The following is an 18,928-nucleotide window of genomic DNA, read 5'->3' as shown; positions in this document are numbered from 1 at the left end:
GTTTGAAAAATAAATGCCAAAAAACTACACTACTTCAGAGTTTTCACTAGTGTCAGTTTCTAAAAAATCTTACATGAATTACTGTAATTTCAACAAAACATTGATTTTACTATCATTTTATACTGTTGTAACTCTAAGATTTGAACAATGTTTACTGTGAAATATAGGAAATTTATAATTATGTGTTTTTAAATTTTTTGCATGTAAAAAGTAGGTTGATTGAGACTATGCAATCCCATCTATTCACTCTTTTTGTGATTATACTGAAGTGCCATTCTCTTCAAAAAAGAAAATATAGAGAGCTCAGCTGAAATGAAAGGATTATAGTAGTATGAATTACTCATTCATATTAGTGATATATTCAACCAATCCAAAATATTAATTGAATAACCATTATATCCAATGCTTTTTATACATAAATTTACCTATATTGCCACAACACAATGCATATTTTGAATGCATTTAAATTATTTTACACACATATACAAAATAAGACTGCTGATGGTTAAATTTCACCTCGAAGTATCTTATTAGGTGATTAAATAGTAGGTGGCACAGAGTACAGTGAATAGTACCAACTATTATTTCATCACTCACTTATAATAAGAAAACATTGAATAAAGAGTCAGTGTTGTATTTATCTGAGTTTCCCAAGCAAACAACAAAATACCTAATACGTAGGAACATAAAAATGCTGTTGGAGTGAACTGTATGTTAATAGTTACACGATTTAAGCAAGAACATGACCAAGGATAAATGTATAACTGAATAGTTATGTTCTGTCATTTTGATAAAAAATTTCAAAATAACACAAAAAAATCAAGTTTTATTCTCAATTATTTGCTATCGTTCATTCTCTAAACAAATATTACATGAGTACTTGCCATGTAGCAAGTATCCAAGACATTTAGGGAATGGAAACGAACAAAGAGAGTCTCTGGCTTTAAGAATTTCCTGGACATGTTAGAATGTTTGCCACATGCGATACCTGAAGATGTTTATCAGAGCTTTATTCGGCATACAGCAAAGGGCAGAGGAGGAAGTGTTTAACTCAAGGTAAGTTGTTTATCTGCTGGGGGAAAATCAGTGAAATCAGCTGAGAAAAACTGTCATGTGATATTATGGTTGAGTTATTCTGAAATGGGAAATAAAAGAATATTTTATACAGAAATATTAAATTATTTTATGGTGTGCAAATTAAATTCTTTGCATTGAGGTTTTTTAAAATGGCAATGTTAATCATGAACTTAAGAAAAAATATAGGCGAAAAAAGAGAAATGAGTTATATTTTTCAGGATTGGGCTGAGGGGAATATATTCCAGGCAGTGGCAACAGAAGATGCAACTTGCAGGGCTGTGAAAACTCATGGAACTTTTGAATGATGACAGGGAGTTCAGAGCCAGAGCAGAGAGGTTTTGTAGGCAGACAGGGATGAGTCTGAGAAGCAAGCAGGAGTAAGATCAAAATAGTTCTCAAATATATTGCCAACAAGTATTTGACTTCAAGCTAGGCTCTGGGAACTCAATGACAGATGTGAATTGCAGAGGAATGACCATATTTCCATTTCAGAACAATCACACTGGCAACAATGTGGAGAGTCAGAAGGGAGGCCGGAATGTGAGCACTCAAATGAAGAAAAAATGAGCATGAGCCCAATGCCAGCAGAAATAGGGTGGAGGAGAGGGCTTCAAGAAAGGTTTAGGACGTAGAGTCTGTAAGACTTTCTGATTGATTTGAAATGAAGGGGAGGAACTGCCAAAGGAAGATTCAAGGACCACCCCAATTTACTGGTTAGCAAAACTTAACTTATCACACATACTTGTGATAACTATAAACTGAGATTTTAAAAAATCTTATTTATACTTGAATTTCAGAGTTAACCTAAACATTTCCTAATAAAACTTGCCTATAATTATGATTCCTTCTATTTTTTTCCTAATACTCAAAAGCAGTGATTTTACATTTCATGTAATCATGGTATAAGTGGCATGAGAAATACTAATTGCAGAATATTTACTTCAATAAGCCTTTTTCTCATGTGTTTGAATATTTCAAAACATAGTTTGTGACATTAAAGATATAGTTAATTCTAAAAGGCACCATGAAATGCAAAAGTGCAACCTATACTTAAAAAAAAATGAAAACATTGAGTATTTGTCCACATACACTGCCCACTGATTTGCAGCAGCAGTAATTCATGTAAAAGCTATCATGTAATATACATGAGGTTGCTTTTCTACAACCTTGCAGAAAGGATACTTGGAAGTATCATTTTGTACCAAAACTGGAATCATTTTTCTGATGATAGGGTAAAGTAAGGTGAAGCTTTGCATTTCATGAGTAGTCAGTAAATGTAGGTGGGTGAAATCATTTATTCCTTTCAAACAGATCACAAAATGTGTTATTCTTGATGATTTCCAACAATATTATAAGTCCTTGAAGTAGCACATGTATTTGCAGAAAAAAAATAATATACACATAAGCAAAGCAGGGTGAAAGAAACAAAAATTTACCCATGATCCCAATAGCGATTATATATATATCTGAAAGAGAGAGAGAGAGGATGCTAGATAACTGACTAGGTAATCAGACTCCCTAAGCAAAGTCTACCATTACAGGGATTCTAGGAATCTAGGGGTGGGCAGGAATATAGTGATTCTAGTACGTCATAGTGCTTAGTCACTGGGGAAGCAGTCTGGCAAGAACACATTGGCCAATCTTGGGGCAGCTGGAGGCTGTCAACCAGCTATCCTTCCTGCAGAAGTCTTCCTTGAATAGAGATGTAAGCAAGACACCTCCCATCCATCCCTTGCTTCATACAGATTCTCTTCTCTGTGCATGAGGTTTGGAAAACAGCTCCTTCATCATTTTCTTTTTAAGCTTTGTATATGCATTTTTCTTTTGAACCAGAATCATTTTTTAAATTAATTTTTAAAAATTTTTGGCCGTGTCCAGTCTTTGTTGCTGTGTGCAGGCTTTCTCTAGATGCGGCGAGTGGGGGCTGCTCTTCATTGTGATGAGCGGGCTTCTCATTGCAGTGGCTTCTCTTGTTGTGGAGCACAGACTCTAGGCACACGGGCTTCAGTAGTTGAGGCATGAGGGCTCAGTAGCTGTCCCTCACGGGCTCTAGAATGCAGGCTCAGTAGTTGTGGCACACGGGCTTAGTTGCCCTGCGGCATGTGGGATCTTTCCGGACCAGGGCTCAAACCCGTGTACCCTGCATTGGCTGGCAGATTCTTAACCACTGTGCCACCAGGGAAGTCCCTCCTCCGTAGTTCTTGTCCGTGTTTCTGAGGAGAAACTTATGAGAGGTTAGTGGGAAAAGGTACAGACACCATTGCTGCAGGTAGATTCAGGGTACCATTAATACTCATCCTCTCCCTCCTCAAACACCTATACTAATTCCCTCCTACCCTGAATTATTACCACAGGATTTGGTAGCTTACCTGGCTTTATGACCCAGGATTAGCTATATAATTTTCTGTGTTCAGTGCAAAATGAAATGTAGGACTCCTTGTTCAAAAGTTACTAAGAATTTCAAAACAGTGACAGCAGAGCAATAGACCAAGCATGAGGTTCTTTTAAGTATGGGGCCCTTCATTTGACCTGTGGGACTGCCCAGGTCAAATGCCCATGAATCTGGCCCTGTTGTGGCCCAAACTTAAATTTCTAAAGGGACTGAGACCTTGGTAATCACCCCTCTGCCTGGCTGGGGTTGCTGCATCCATCCACTCACAGGTACAACTGGGTAAGTTCCAAATTTCATAATGAGAATGCATAATCATTACTGAACTGAGTATGAGGAATTGGATTAATATCAAGATTTTAGGTGTGGAAATGGTAAATAGGAGCTTAGAATTCACTAAATTATAAAACTGAAGAATGTTTCAATGTTTATGCCAGTTGAATGGTATTCTTTTAACAATGTTACTTTGTTTTCATATGTGATGGGAACCTCCTAATTCCTGAAAAGACCTGTGACTTCTGAAAAAAATAAACAATATCTTGAAGTTTTGTGACTTCACACCTACTTTGTAAACTCATTGAGCTGAAGATTGGTGTTTAAAATTCTTGTGTTCTCGAGTGGACAGCTTGTGAAAAAAATTGAGGAAAAAATAATACTTACTGGAAAATAAGAAATTTATTTGGTAAAGTATAAAAATATTCTATTGGAGAAGTGAATATGGCCTGTGCATTACTTATTAATAATAATAAATATTTACAAAGCACCTTCTAGGCACTAGGAAAAGTTCTAATTGCTTTACATTTTTTTTATTATATGATAAATGCCCCCATTTTATGGATAAGGAAACAGAATAAGTAAATATAGGTAAAAATTTAAGAGTTACAGTCTTAATCAGTTTTTAAAATTAATTACAAATTAATAAAATTCATGTTCTGGTATAAATTAAATTGTGTTTTGAATCATTTACTTTTAAAAATTTTGTTTTAATTTTACTCAAAGAGAAAAAGTATACTCCTGAGCTTGATTAGAGAGAAAAGTGGTCACATTTCAGGAACTAGGTAATATATGATCTTTATATACAATGCCAGCACCCAGGAAGAGACTGCCTATCATAAGTTGTTTTTTCTCAAAATAACAGCTTTATGGAAATATAGTTTACTTACCATACATTTTACCACTTTAAAGTGTGCAATGTTTAGCATTAGTGGTTAAGTGTTCATTGTTTGGTGTATTCACAGAGTTCTGCAAGCATCACCACTATCTCATTTTGGAATATTTGCATCACCCCAGGAAGAAATTCTTTAGCAATCTCTCCCCTGTCCTTCCTCTTCTTAACTCCTATTAAATTCATAAGTTTTTCAAAATTGAAAAAAGTCACATTGAATTCTAACCTGAGGCACCATTTTTTGTTTGTTTTTAAGCTGTGAGAGACTGATTTGTTTGAAGTTTATGATAATTTTGTTTTTAAGAGATTTACAATGCCAAATTACTGAGTGTTTGATAGTAATGTTAATTTAAATGTGTTACACTAGATATAACAAAATTCAGATTTTTCCTTATGTAGTATGTTTAAGATGGGTTGCTTGTATATTTTAACCCCTTAACATGACTCTGCATTGAATTTCTATGGTAACTGCATTTCTGCAAAAACATAAAAACATTCAGAGGCTGTGCCCTCTCTCTCCTTTTCCTGTTGCCTTTCAGATCAGGAGAACATGTCTCTCCAGAAGTCACTGGAATGCCCTACATACATTTATTATTATTGCTATTTCCATCCCCCAAATTAATATCAAAACTACCATGACAGATTTGTAAAGAAACCATTTAGGACTACTCATGAGAAAGAAAATTATCTTGGATAATGACAGAAAAGAAAAAAAAAAGTACAGTTAGAAGATAGGAAGTCAAATTCAAACTGTTTGGCCTAATCCTGAATGTATCATTTTCATTATATAGTCAACTTCTGCTGTGCCCACTTGACTTTATGGCTTAATGATATGATTATGCCCAGTTGATGATGAGTAGCTCTGGTCATAGGATCACCCAAAATCCTAGTCATGTTTAAATAGAACATAGTGGTATGTGAGAAGCTCTTACTCAAACTAAGAGTAATTTACTGTCACAGCAACCAAGACTTTGTCCCCCAACTTCAATTAGGCTATGATGTTTTATCATAATATTTCATTCCTCTCAGATTTCCCATCTTTGGTTATAGGACCAGATGGTTTCACTGGTGAATTCTACCAAATATTACAAGAAGTCATACCATTCCCTCTCAAACTTCTCCAAAACACAGATGAGGAAAGAACACTTTGAAATTCATCTTACAAGGCCATCATTACCTGATACAAAAGCCAGACAAGGATATACAAAAAAATTAAATTACAGGTCAATATATGTGATGAACATAAATGCAAAATTACCCAATAAAATATTAGTAAATCAAATTCAACAGTACATTAAAAGGATCATACACCATGATCAAGTGGGCTTTGCTTCTGGGATGCAAGGATGGGTCAACACTTGCAAATTAATCAATGTGATTCACCACATTACAAAATAAAGGATAAAATCCTGTGATTATCTTGATAGATGCAGAAAAAGCATTTGACAAATTCAACATCTTTTCCTAATAAAAAATTCTTAACAAAGTGGATATAGAAGAAATTTATCTCAACATAATAAAGGCCCTATATAACAAGCCCACAGCTAACATCATAATGAGTGATGAAAAGCTGAAAGCTATTGCTCTAAGATCAGGAACATGACAAGAATGCCTGTTCTCACTATTATTTAACACAATACTGGCAGTCCTAGTCAGAGCAATTAGTCAAGAAAAAGAAATAAAAAGCATTCAAATCAGAAAATAATAATTTAAATTGTCTCTGCTTGCAGATGATATAATATTTATAATAGACTTCACCAAAAGACTGTTATAACTAATAAACAGTTTCAGTAAAGTTGCAAGATACAAAATCAATATACAAAGGTCAGTTGTGTTTCTATACACTAATAATACCTATCAGAAAGAAATTAAGAAAACGATCTCATTTACAATTGCATTAAAAAGAATAAAATACTTGGTAATAAGTTTGATCAAGGAGGTGAAGGATTTGTACACTCAAGAATTGTTCCAGATTGAATGTTGAGCATCTTTTCATGTACCTGTTGGCCACTTGGGTGTCTTCTTAGGAAAATGTCTACTTAGTTCTTCTACCCATTTTTTAGTTGGATTATTTTGTATTGAGTTGTATGAGTTCCTTATATATTTTGGACATTAACCCTTTACTCTGTATATGGTTTGCAAAAATTTTCTCCCATTCTGTAGGTAGCCTTTTCATTTTGTTGATTGCTTCTTTAGCTGTGAAGAAGCTTTTTGGTTTGATATAGTCCCACTTGTTGATTTCTGCTTTTGTTGCTTGTGTTTTTGGTGTCAAATCCAAAAAATCATTGCCAAGATCAATGTTAAGGAGCTTTCCAAAGGAGAAACTAACGCACCTTTGTAAGTAATTATACTCCAATAAAGATGTTAAAAAGAAAAAAACCAAACAAACAAAAAAAGAAACATCCTCACAGATACACCCAGAGTAATGTTTGACCAAATATCTGGCCACCCTGTGGCCCAGTCAAGTTGACGCATAAAATAAACCATCACACCTTCCATAAAACTCATTTCTTTGAAAAACAATTAGCAGAACAGGAATGTTTTTGAAACCCATATACACTGGCAGAAATATATAATAATAATTTATTCTAGTGACAAGACCAGTGATATTCTCAGGATGGAAGCTATTCAAAATAGTTAACTTGTTACCAGGTAGATAGTAAATCTCAAGAAATTATGTAATTTTGGAGCTTGGTTTTGGTCTCTTTTTCTTACAGGTTGGACATTTGGCAGTAGCAGTAGCTAGATTAGCCTTAGTTAGTGAGAATCCATGCTGTTGGTCTCTCTCTCTGCCATCATGACCACTCCATCCTCTAAACAGGGTCTCATGAAGGCCTTCATAGTACTAACTATTTGAAGAGATTAACATGCTATCCTGAAAGCAATGGATTCATGTGCTGCGCTCTGCAATGTTTAGATAGTCCGAGATCCCTTTGGATTACATTAGAGCAGAGGAAAAGGAATTACAGCTCAACAGCAAAATTTGCAAGTGTTTATTACACATTTGAAGTGAGCAAAAACTCTCCCTGATCCTCTTTTCTTACTGAAATAGAAAAGAATGCATATGCCAAAACAATGTCCATATACCAGAACCTGAGGCTCTATCTGTTCTAACAAAGTTACCACATCCATCATGGCAACTTCAAGCAGGGCAACTACTGGGCTGAGCTTGCAGCGGTCTACAGTCACCTTCCAGGATCCATCTGGTTTTTGCAAGATCATTGCTAGGTAACTTAACTGGGGATGTGATAAGGACCACCATCCTTGCATTTGTTAGAAACTCATGGCTGATATAAATCTCCTAAACTCTATATAATACATATATTTTTATTTTTATTTTTTATTTATATATTTTTATTTATATATTTTTACTTACTTTCTCATGACAGGAACAGTTTCAGAGGCTTCCATGTGGCTTTCCCTATTTTGGTAGTTATCTACAACCAAGGACCCAATCTGGAGGTTGTACTAACTTCCAAGTATGTTAATACCAATTAAACATTCAGGGTCCAGGGAAATGACCATCAGGTGGTCTATGTAAGTGATTTATTACCTGTCTCCCATATGCCCCCATACATATAGGAAGGCCACAATAATGTTTCAAAGTATTCGTAGTTCAATATCACAGAAACCCTATAACCTATACCAACAGTGCTAAAAATATGAGTAATCCCCATCTCCCAATTTATAGTCAAGTGAGTAAATGGCCATAATTTTCTTGGGGAAAAATGCAGCAAATCATTGCTTTGTATACATGCTATGGTACAGCAATTGTTCCACTTGGAACCACTGTTTAGTGGGCTCTGATTTTGAACAATGGTCCCCAGTCTGAAACCTATGCAAGGAATCATGACATATTTATTAGGGTGGCTATCCTCAGACGCCCACTCACCAAACCTTGATTTCTTCTGCTGGTTCAAGCTGAGTAGTGACTTTGTCAGCCACCAATCTATTTTGCCCCTAGGGAGGTCATATTCTATTAACCATCCTTGTAAGTCCCTGTGTATCTGGTTCCCAGGGCTATTACTCCAACTTTGCTAGTGATCACAACATATGTGGTTAAGTACCACCTGGTTACTGACAGTTAACTGCTGCCACCTAGACTCTACTATTTTAAAGTCCATTCATGGACATTGTTTTCAGCTAGCTAAATTCTGTAACAGTATTTTCTATCTCCAGCCCTAAAATGAAAAGTAGAGACACTACTGAATTTTTTTTTTTTTCTGTACACGGGCCTCTCCCGTTGCGGAGCACAGGCTCCGGACACACAGGCCCAGCGGCCATGGCTCACGGGCCCAGCTGCTCCACGGCATGTGGGATCCTCCCAGACCGGGGCACGAACCCGCGTCCCCTGCATCAGCAGGCAGACTCTCAACCACTGCGCCACCAGGGAAGCCCCTGAGCTTTTTAATGATGCTGCTTTCTGTCTCACCAGGCCATTCATATGGCCTTGATAAATTTTGTGTCCTTGGGCCTTCCCAAGGAACATAACCATCATGCTTATCTTCTGACTGTACATATTACATCCATTCTAGCATGTCTACTTCTCTGAACTTTTTAATTTCTTTATCCATCATCTGACATTGCAGTTCATGCATTTCAGTTTTGCTCAGCTTGGCCACTGTGTGTACCATGCTATGTACTGGGAGCCACCTTATTAGTTTGTACAATCTCCTGAGGTTCTTTCCAGGACACTAAATTCTTTATCTCCAAAGAATATTCTCAGGTGAATAAATTCTTCCTTTTCCAATTCTATGTTCCAGTCCCTTTGATAAAGAATCTTCTAACACAGTGCCACTCATACATCCCAGATGGCTACTGATACATGTCAGATAGATTTGCAGCATCTTTAACTTACAGTACCTTGTTTATGAAGCCAAGTGCATCCTCAGTTGCTTGATATTGTGACTTAAAACCTAGGTATAAGCCAAGTGGCCAGGAGGGAAAGTGAGGGCAGATCTTGAGTGGTATATCGGCTGCCTTTCAGGATTATTGAGATGACTGCTCTTAGCAAAAAGGAATGGAACACTTCTGCAGGCTTAGAAGGTTCAGAAGAGTCAGAGAAATCAAAATCTTCAGGAGCAATCATCCGCATGTCTAGATTCTGTGTGTTAAAGCTTCAGATTTTCCCAATGGGGGCAATGCCCTTCGTATAACAAATCTGCCAAGTTTAACCTCCTTTGAAGTTAGTCGCACAGACTAATAAATCTCAGGCCTCATGTTTGGCTTTCTCTGCACTCCTGCTGCAAAACGAGGGCTTCTTTGCCTCTACCAAGGTGTCCCTTTGGCTTTCACATCTCATTTTTAATTCATTCTTATTTTCTTTATCATTCTGTAGAGAAATTATAGCCCATAAGAGTGTGACAGAGAGGGGACTGGAATTATAGAAATTGAGGAAGGTATTAATGGTCTCCTTGCTCCTGGATGAATTCATGTCCATGTTCATAAGAGTGCACTCTCACTTGTGAATCCCATCATATCACTTCCTTTCCCTAATCTCTTCAGGATAAACCATATATATATATAACAAGACTGTATTATCTATTCCCCACCGAAATAGTAAACTCATTTCCTGTTGCTCCCTTTTGTGGCATTTTAAATTCTCAAAAAATATGTAAATATAGAGAAGATCAATAATTATCAACATATGTCCAATCGTGTTTTGGCTCTGCCCAAAACACGATTACTTTAAGGTTACTTTAGGATTACTTCAGAGTTACTTTAACCCCTGAATAGTATACGTGAAAATCCTAAACATAACATTTCATCGGGGAAAAAATAGCATAAGGACTAAAAAAATACAAAATAAGACAAAAGCTTTTCCAGCTATCCACCCACAAATTTAACAATAAACCCTTAATATTAAAAAATCTAGTCAGTGTATATATCTGCATGATGTATCATAATTTATTTCCAAAGTTGTTTTATTGAAATCAGAATCCCAACAGGGCTCAGAATATTGATAGCTTGGTTGATTATTCTCTTGTCTTTAAATCTATATGTTGTCCCTCTCTCTTTTTTCCATGAAGTTTATTCTTCCTTGTGGGTGGTCATTTGCCTTGTAGAGTTAACAAAATTTTGCATTTTTCTGTGTATATTCCTGTTTTATTTTTAACATATTTCTCCGATTTTCATGTTTTTCTTTTTTAACAAATTAGTGATCGGGACCTACAGTTTTGATTCAGATTTGATTGGTAAGAGTTCTTCATAGTTGATGTGCTACACTTCTTATTTCTTCACATTAGGGAGCACATAATATCTGGCTGTCTCAAGTTTTATGTTCTTAATCACTAGGTTCATTCACTTAAAATCCCCCTCGATGTGTTATGATTCTTAAACACTAATACATTTAGATGTACTGTTTTCTCTATGGTTTTGAGTGCCCACAGCATACTTTACTTATATAGCATTATAATAATTATTTTAAAGAAATAAAGTAATTAACAAGGATTAATGTGCAAGAATGCTTATTATAGAATGTTAGGGGATAGAAGAAATTAGAAACACATTTAATATCAAGTAATAAAGGCACAGATAAATTATGTGGTACTTGCATAAGATGGAATGTTTTGTAGGTATTAACATGCTTTCAAAAAATATTTAATAACATGGAAAATGTTCTTAATGTAATGCTACATCAAAAAGTGCTGAAGACACAGATTGTTCCTTAAGAAAATACAAAAGTTTATCAAATGTAATTTCAAGAGCAAAGAAATAATATGTAATTTTAACTTCCTAGTGTTTCTGAGCGTCTGTAAATATACTAAATTTTAATTTAGGATAATAAGAACCAATATTACTAAATATCAACAAACTGATTTGTAATTATATATGGCTGAATAAAGTTGTTTCTTTTGCCCTTTTCTCAGTAATTTGGTGCCAACAACAAAAGTTAATGAAAAATATTTTAAGTGCATCTTCAGTAAGAATAAAAAATATTTTTTTACCTCTCAAAAGAAGATTTTGTTAGCATAAGGAAATATGACCAAACTGAGGAAGAACCGTGAGATCATAAGATTAACAATACAGACCTCAATAACACAAAACAAAGTTCTAAAATTAGGTGACTATCCTTGTGTTTCCTGAATTAAAGTTTGGGAAAAGGAGCAGGTTTCTTCAGGAGAATTAATGAGTGCTAAGAAAACACATCGAAACCAAATTGTATGGATAAGGTTTTTTCGTATAGAATTGCTGGCATAGCAACCAAGTGAGGACAATTCGAAATCCCCATAAGAATGACAAATAAATTATGAAGAATCCAGAATATGTGCTATGAAGGTATTTTGAAAAAGTTATAAATCTATAAACAGACATGAAAAAGTCTCTAAATCTTACCATCAAATAGAAAGCAAAATCCAAAACAATACAGAATATTAGTCCAATGTTTATATTTCCATCAATTTGAATAGTTTACATTTAACAAATTTCATGAATTAAACATATAGACAAAACATTCATATTATTTTTATTTTAAATTTTGTTTTGTTGAACACTGGTTAGTTTGAGCATTTCATTGTATTTATCACATTTTTTATATTTGCTTTCCTGAATTTCTTCTTCCTGGCATTTATTCAATATAATATTTACCTTTATTTTTTAATGAAATCTCTTGCCCCATATTGATTATTTTGCATTGCAGAAGTTATTTCTCTATTTTGAGATTTGTTTAAACTTTTTGAAGCTTTTGGTGTTTAACCAAATCATTATGTCTGCTTTTATTGTGTAGCTCAGAGTTTGTTATCTCCTGTATTATTTCAGTAATTTTATGCTCTATATATTTAAGTCCTTATTCCATCTGAATTTTATTTTGATTTGTATTTTAAAATCTATATAAGGAGACCATCTGCTAACTAAAATGTACATATGTATTTTACATTATCATATCATGATATTTGTGCCCTACAGAAATCTCTGAATAAAGCATACTACTGTAGTTGAGGGGACGGGCAGGGGGACAGCGTGTCCTTAAAGAGAATAACTTACCATCAAGAGAAGAGTAGGTCCTTCGAGAGAAAACAGAAACCTAACAGAAAATGTTAACTTGCTGGACAAGAGAAAACACATTTCAAGTTTCTCCTTAACCACTATTCTACAGAATGCCAAGCACTTGAGAGTATTCACTTTTGACATTAGGGGATAGAGTGTATTAAATAATTTTGATACTCACTAGCTGATCCCTAGAAGATGGGCTGCTGCTTCGGTTGCTTTGGAAAACCATAAATATCTATTTAAAACTCAGTTTGTGAACATCTGTGGTTAAGTTAATCAAATATTTTATCAACGTTTCTTCATGCATTCTCAGTTCCATGAGGTGAAAACGTGCTTCATTTTTCCCCCCTCAGTCCACCATTCACCAGAGGAAAGTTCTCCTTCGTTTGCAGCATTATGTTTTTATCAGATCAAATGTTGGGCAATTATCAGCTTCATCTTGACTTGTGTCTTCAGAAATGTTGAAAGGAATCTGAAACTAGTAACTGATAAATAACTATGTCACTTTCTGGATTAAAAAAAATCTTGTAATTTGTAAAAGTGACTGTTTCATGAAGTTACAATTTTCTGTAGATTGGATTTTATTTTCCACCTTCTTTCACTTAACTATTTTCTCATCACACCTAGTTTCTATTATTTTCTTCTGAATTCTGAGAAAAATTGAGTATGTATGTATGCCGAGTATGTATTTCATTGCATTGATTTTCTAAGGAATATAACTTGCTGCTTACTGCTATCACAATGATTTTAAATTTGATAATTCTGTTTTTAATCAGGAATAATAATTTCTTTATAGTCTCTAGAATAATAAAGAGGCAATGATAGCTTTGAATCAGGTCGAAAATGGAGTGGTGGTTAGACTGTGGGTTTCTGGGGTTCTAGGTATGTCCCAACAACATCTGGGGCTTCCCATGTCTAGAGGTGCCTCAAGCAAGGAGGGCTTAGCTCACACTTGGAAGGCCCCTATTTACTTTGTCATGTTCCCCAGGGTGGGAGTCAGCTTGCTGAATGCCTTCCTGTTTGCACCAGAGAAAACATAAGAACCCAAGTTTTTGTCTATCCCCATCTCTGCGTCAGGTCCAAGCACTTTTCCTAGAGATATGGTAACCATTCTTTATTCCATAACCCTCATTTGAAGCCACTTCTGACCTGCAATGAAGATGAATAAAGAAAACCTGGACCATTGTTCTACATCATGGACCACAGCTCAGATCTGGACTATTCTTGCACATGGACCAGTAAAATGTATAGGACCTTAAGCCCATGTTGTTTATTTGCATCAAATGATGATCAGTAGACTGATTTTCCATCACTTTTCTTGTAGCAGGAGATGAATTAAATAAATAACTTAGGTAAAAAAAGAAAAGGAGAGAAAAAAAGGTAAAGTTAAGAGGAAGACCATGTATCACTCCCCCTTTTCTTGTTGCCCTAGATTCCATCCTTCCAAGCAAGGAATCATAACATTTATATATATATATATATATATATATATATATACACACACACACACACACACACACATATATAACATATACATGCACATATATATATATACACACGTTATTTATGTTTTGTGCAAATATTCTGCACACTATATAAAAGACAAAAGTTGATCAGTTACAATTAAAGTTCCCACTACTCAGCACTGTGCAAAGAGAAAATTGGAAAAATCAGTTTGAGATTAGTTCTCACTTTGATGCAGTGGTCTCAGCAGAGGTGGATCTAGAGGAAGTGTAAGGTGGCAGGTCTTCTATGATGAATGGCTTATTAGAGGAGAGTATGAATTGGTAATAAAAAACATGGGATTTCAGTTCACAATACTGAAATAATTTGTGAGGTGAAAATAGCTAAGAATTTTTCAAAAATAATGACAGACACCAAACCATAGATCAAGGACTCAGAGGAGTCCAAGTGGGATAAATAATAAAAAAACTTTCACCTGGCATGTTGTGTTCAAACTACAGAAAATCAAAGAAAAAGTCTTGAAACACACACACAGAAAAACAACACCTTACCTATGAAGAAAGAAGTATAAGATTTATAGCAGACTTCTTGTCATCAACAATGCAAGCAAAAAGAGAGTGGAGAGAAGTATTTAAAATGTTGAAATAAAGGAATCACCAAGCTAGAATTCTGTATTAAGGAAAATTGTTCCTCAAAAATGAAGGAGAAATGAAGACTTTCTCAAATGAACAAAAATGAGGAATTTTTCACCAGTAGATCTGCCTTTCAAAAAATGTTTAAAGAAGTTTAATTTTTTTAAAGTTTAGAGAAAGAAAATGATGCAGGTTAGAAACTGAGATCTATGTAAAGAAATGAAGGGCATTAGAGAGGGAACACATAAAGGTAAAATAAACCCTTTTCTTTTTCTTTTTCTTACTTGATTTAACATAAGTGTTCAAACTAACAACAGCAACAATATATTGGATGAGTATAGCTTATTGATAAGTGAAATGAGTGACATCAATGTTAGAAGGGATGAATACGAAATATTTTAAGGTACCTACACACTCATAAAATAATATAGACCTATTTAGAAGTGGACTTGTAAATACATGTTGTAAATACATGTTGCCATCCTTAGGGCAACCACTAAAATCATTTTTTAAAAAGAAGTATAACTGATTTGTTAAGAAATGAGAGAAAACAGAATCATATAAAATGCCTAATTAAACCAGATAAGGCAGAAAAGGGTAGAATATTAAAAAATAAGAAATAAGAAGTGCAATGAATAGAGAACAGTACAGAAAGGGGAGAGATTAATCCAACTATACACATAATCACTTTAAATGTGAATGGATTAAATGCAACTATAAAAATTAAAAACAGAAAATGACAGAGGGGATTAAAAAAACAACTGACTATATGTTGTCTGCAAGAAACCCACTTTAAAAAGAAAGACATAGATTATAAGTAAAGTGATGAAGAAAACTATACCACAGTAACACTAATGAAGGGAAAGCTGGAGTAGCTATATTAATGTCAGGCAAAGCAGACTTCAAACAAGGAAAATTATCAGGGATAGAGAGAGGCATTACATAACGATAAGGGGGTCAATTTTCTAAGAAGACTTAATCCTTAATGTGTATGTGCATAACAGCAAAGTACCAAAATAAGTGAGGCAAAAACAGATAGAATGGCAAGATGAAATAAACAACTCTATTATTATAGTTGGAGACCTCAACAGACCTCTATCAGTACTTGACAGATTCTGCTTACAGAAAATCAGTGAGCATACAGTTGAACTGAACCACCATCATTATCAACTGTATCAAATTGACATTTATAAAATACTTATCCAACAGCAGAAGATTACAGTCATCCCTTGGTATCTGAGGGGGATTGGTCCAGGAGCCCCTGCATATACCAAAATCTGCTGATGCTCAAGTCCCTCATATAAAATGTAGTAGTAAAATGAATGGAAGTTTCAATCCAAGTTGATTGAATCCACAGATGCAAAACCCAAGAATTTGAAGGGCTAATTAAAATCACAATAAATACATTAAACGTAAGATTTAATTTAGCTAAATAGACAATTATTATTTATTTATGACATACCCAATTTAACAGGACATAGAAAGTCTGAAGTATAAGTGACAGAAAGAATCTAAGGGGAGAATACTGATCAAAAAGAAATGGATTTAGTTATAATAATATCAGAAAAAGAAGTCAAAAATACTATCAGGGATTAAAAGATATTTACTATGATAAAATGTATGAATCATTAAGACCTAGTAACTCCAGCTTCTCAAGCTTCTATAAATATAGCAACTCAGTCTTCACAAGGGAAAATTGAAAATCCACAAACTGGGAAATGTTCTCACACTTCTTTCACTTAATGCTATGTGAAAAAATATTTATAGATATAGATAGGTAGATGACAGATAGATGGATGAATGGATGTGTGTGTGTGTGTGCACGTGCACATGCATATGTGTATCTTATAAGAGTCTTGAATCAGCAACTGAATTATTGAATCTGACACTGACCTGGGTTAACATTCAGACACTTCAAAAACATCTAGATAAGTGGTCTGAGGTATCAATAACATCTATTAAACAGAAATGATACCCTCTCAAGTTGTTAGCATGAGAGATATGGAGGTCAGGTGATAAGCTGAGTTCTGACCCAAGCCCAACTCACAGTGTGCTCACCGGTTCATAATGAAATTTGTGGATATTTATCCCATTCCTGATATATAAGTGGAAAAAACACAGTTAGTGATAGAACACCCCTTGTCTTGCTTTTCAAATTTGTGTAGGAAAGCCAAATGAAACTGAACTGAACTTGTCTCCCATTCCAACAAGCTTGAAATCAACAGCAATACTGCATTTCTGGAATTATTGAAGAGGTATGTATTACTGTCAAAGATATGAAAAATGTAGTAGTTGTGATTCCTAGATATCCCCATTTAATTTGCTTACATGGCTTTAGCACAACAGTGATGGATCATGGCACATAAACATGGACTCCTGTATATTTAACAGGTGGCAGCCTGATTTTGAATTGAAACTGCTATGTCTACATATGATACCCTGACTAAAAAAGCTTATCATAGACATTACCATTGGAGATTTAGGTGTGCATCTATTGGTTTGGAAAATAATAAATAAATTTTCAATCTCCATTAAGTGTGTGTGTGTCTATGTGTGTATGTTTATATGGTAAGGACCAAGGACGATAGTTCCACCTTCACGGTTTTATATAAGTATTATATCAACTCTCTTGCTTTCTACATAATACTGTATATAGGGCATTTATGATCTCAATAATCCATAGAAGATACCAGTAATTTGCTATATTGATTACATCAGAGTGCTCATTTAACCCCTTTGGGCCCCCACGGGAGTGGAGGAAGATTGGACAGAGAGGGAGAAGGGGACATTTACTATGGGATTTAACTCCTCAAAGGCCTCCCAGTAGCTTCAGATCTGCTCAAGAATCCTTCATGTCCTGCTGGTTTGCAGCGAGTGGCTCACAGCTTCAAGGCCTCCTCTGCCAGATGGAGAACTATTTCAAACATCCTGCCTCTCTTTTGTACTGTAGCAATGCAGACAGGAGACCTGACCCCATCTTCAGGTTCTAAAGAGAAATTCTAAGTACCTGAAAGACTGAGGAACATGGTGGTTTTTATTTAAGATGTGGAGATAGAGAGCACATACCTGGACTTGGGCCTGCAGCAGCACCAAATTGCACCAAGAGTTCCCTTTATTTTCTCTCGCATCTCTGTTTCTCCTTTTCTCTCTGCTGGATTAGCCACGGGGACTCCAAGTTCTTCATTGTGTGGTCCTGGTACCAAGATTCTCCTGGGAATTATAAAGCTATTCACCTTCTACATCGAGCACTTCTTATTTTTTCCCCAGCAACATAAGTCATCCTTAAGAGGGGTCAGGGTGCTAGCTTTTAAATATATTTGTCATCCCTTTGTACATTAAATTCTCTTTCTTGGAGACTGCGCCTGACATGGTGTTCACCGTGCTCTCAGCTGGCCTCCTGAAGTTCTGCCCTGCCTTCCCCACCAGGTACAGTTCAGGAGCTGCCTACCTCAGGGTGATAGGTTATCTTCTAGTTGCTTTATTCCTTTCCGTTTTACATTTAGAGAGTATAATTGGAATACATAAACTTCTCTGTGACCACAGCTTTATTTGCAACCCACAGGTTTTGTTATGGCATATTTTCATTATCATTCAATTAATAAAATTCTAATTCCCATTGTGACTTTATCTTTGACCTACATAATGATCAGAAGTATGTTTTTAATATCCAACTATTTGGTAAAATATTGGTTATATAGGTTTAAATTTCTTGCTTATTCAGAGCCTTGTTTTATAACCAGAATATAGTCAATTTTATAAATGTGCCATGTGCACCTAAAAATTTCTGCATAATATATATAGTCCATCATTGTTGGTGCAGTGTTTTATGTAAATTTAGGCCAAAGTTTTTAATGATGGTATTCAGATCTTCTATAATCTGCTGATTTGTTGTTGTGGTTCTATGTTACTGATCTAGGTAATTTAGATTTTTCTATTTCTACTTAGATTTTTGGAATTTCCCTTCATATATTGCATTGAAGTTTAGACTTATATTCCTTGTAAAGTAACAGTGGGTTTTATTATCCTGCCTTATCGCCAGTGATACTTTTTGCTTTCAAATCTATGTTAACATTAAAAAATCTTCTTCAATTTTACTTATTGTTGTTATGACATAATTTTTGAATCCTTTCATTTTCAATCTGACTCTTGTCTCTCGTAGGTGGCACAGAATTAGGTTTTTGGTTTGTTTCAATAATCCTTGTCCTTTAATTT

General features: G+C 35.0%; 1 protein-coding gene across 3 annotated transcripts in view; it reads right to left on the bottom strand.

Moving 5' to 3' along the window:
- Nucleotides 1–2,325: 2,325 nt before the first annotated feature.
- Nucleotides 2,326–18,928, bottom strand: part of LOC309969710 (uncharacterized protein) — a 40,410-nt gene continuing 23,807 nt past the window's right edge. Inside the window, exons 3-4 of one of the 3 annotated variants that reach the window (XM_082851578.1) lie at nucleotides 17,783–17,926; nucleotides 2,326–3,290 (exon numbers count right to left, since the gene is read on the bottom strand). In XM_082851578.1, the coding sequence (XP_082707704.1) occupies nucleotides 17,829–17,926 (98 nt within the window). In that variant the 3' untranslated portion in view covers nucleotides 2,326–3,290; nucleotides 17,783–17,828. Of the gene's footprint in view, nucleotides 3,291–17,537; nucleotides 17,927–18,928 lie in introns of those variants that run through there. The other 2 variants (XM_082851579.1, XM_082851577.1) reach the window with 2 other exon arrangements.

This window comes from Leucopleurus acutus, assembly GCF_964270905.1.
Source record: "Leucopleurus acutus genome assembly, chromosome: 12".
Classification (NCBI taxonomy): Eukaryota; Metazoa; Chordata; class Mammalia; order Artiodactyla; family Delphinidae; genus Leucopleurus; species Leucopleurus acutus.
This window is presented reverse-complemented; position numbering and strand designations above follow the sequence as displayed.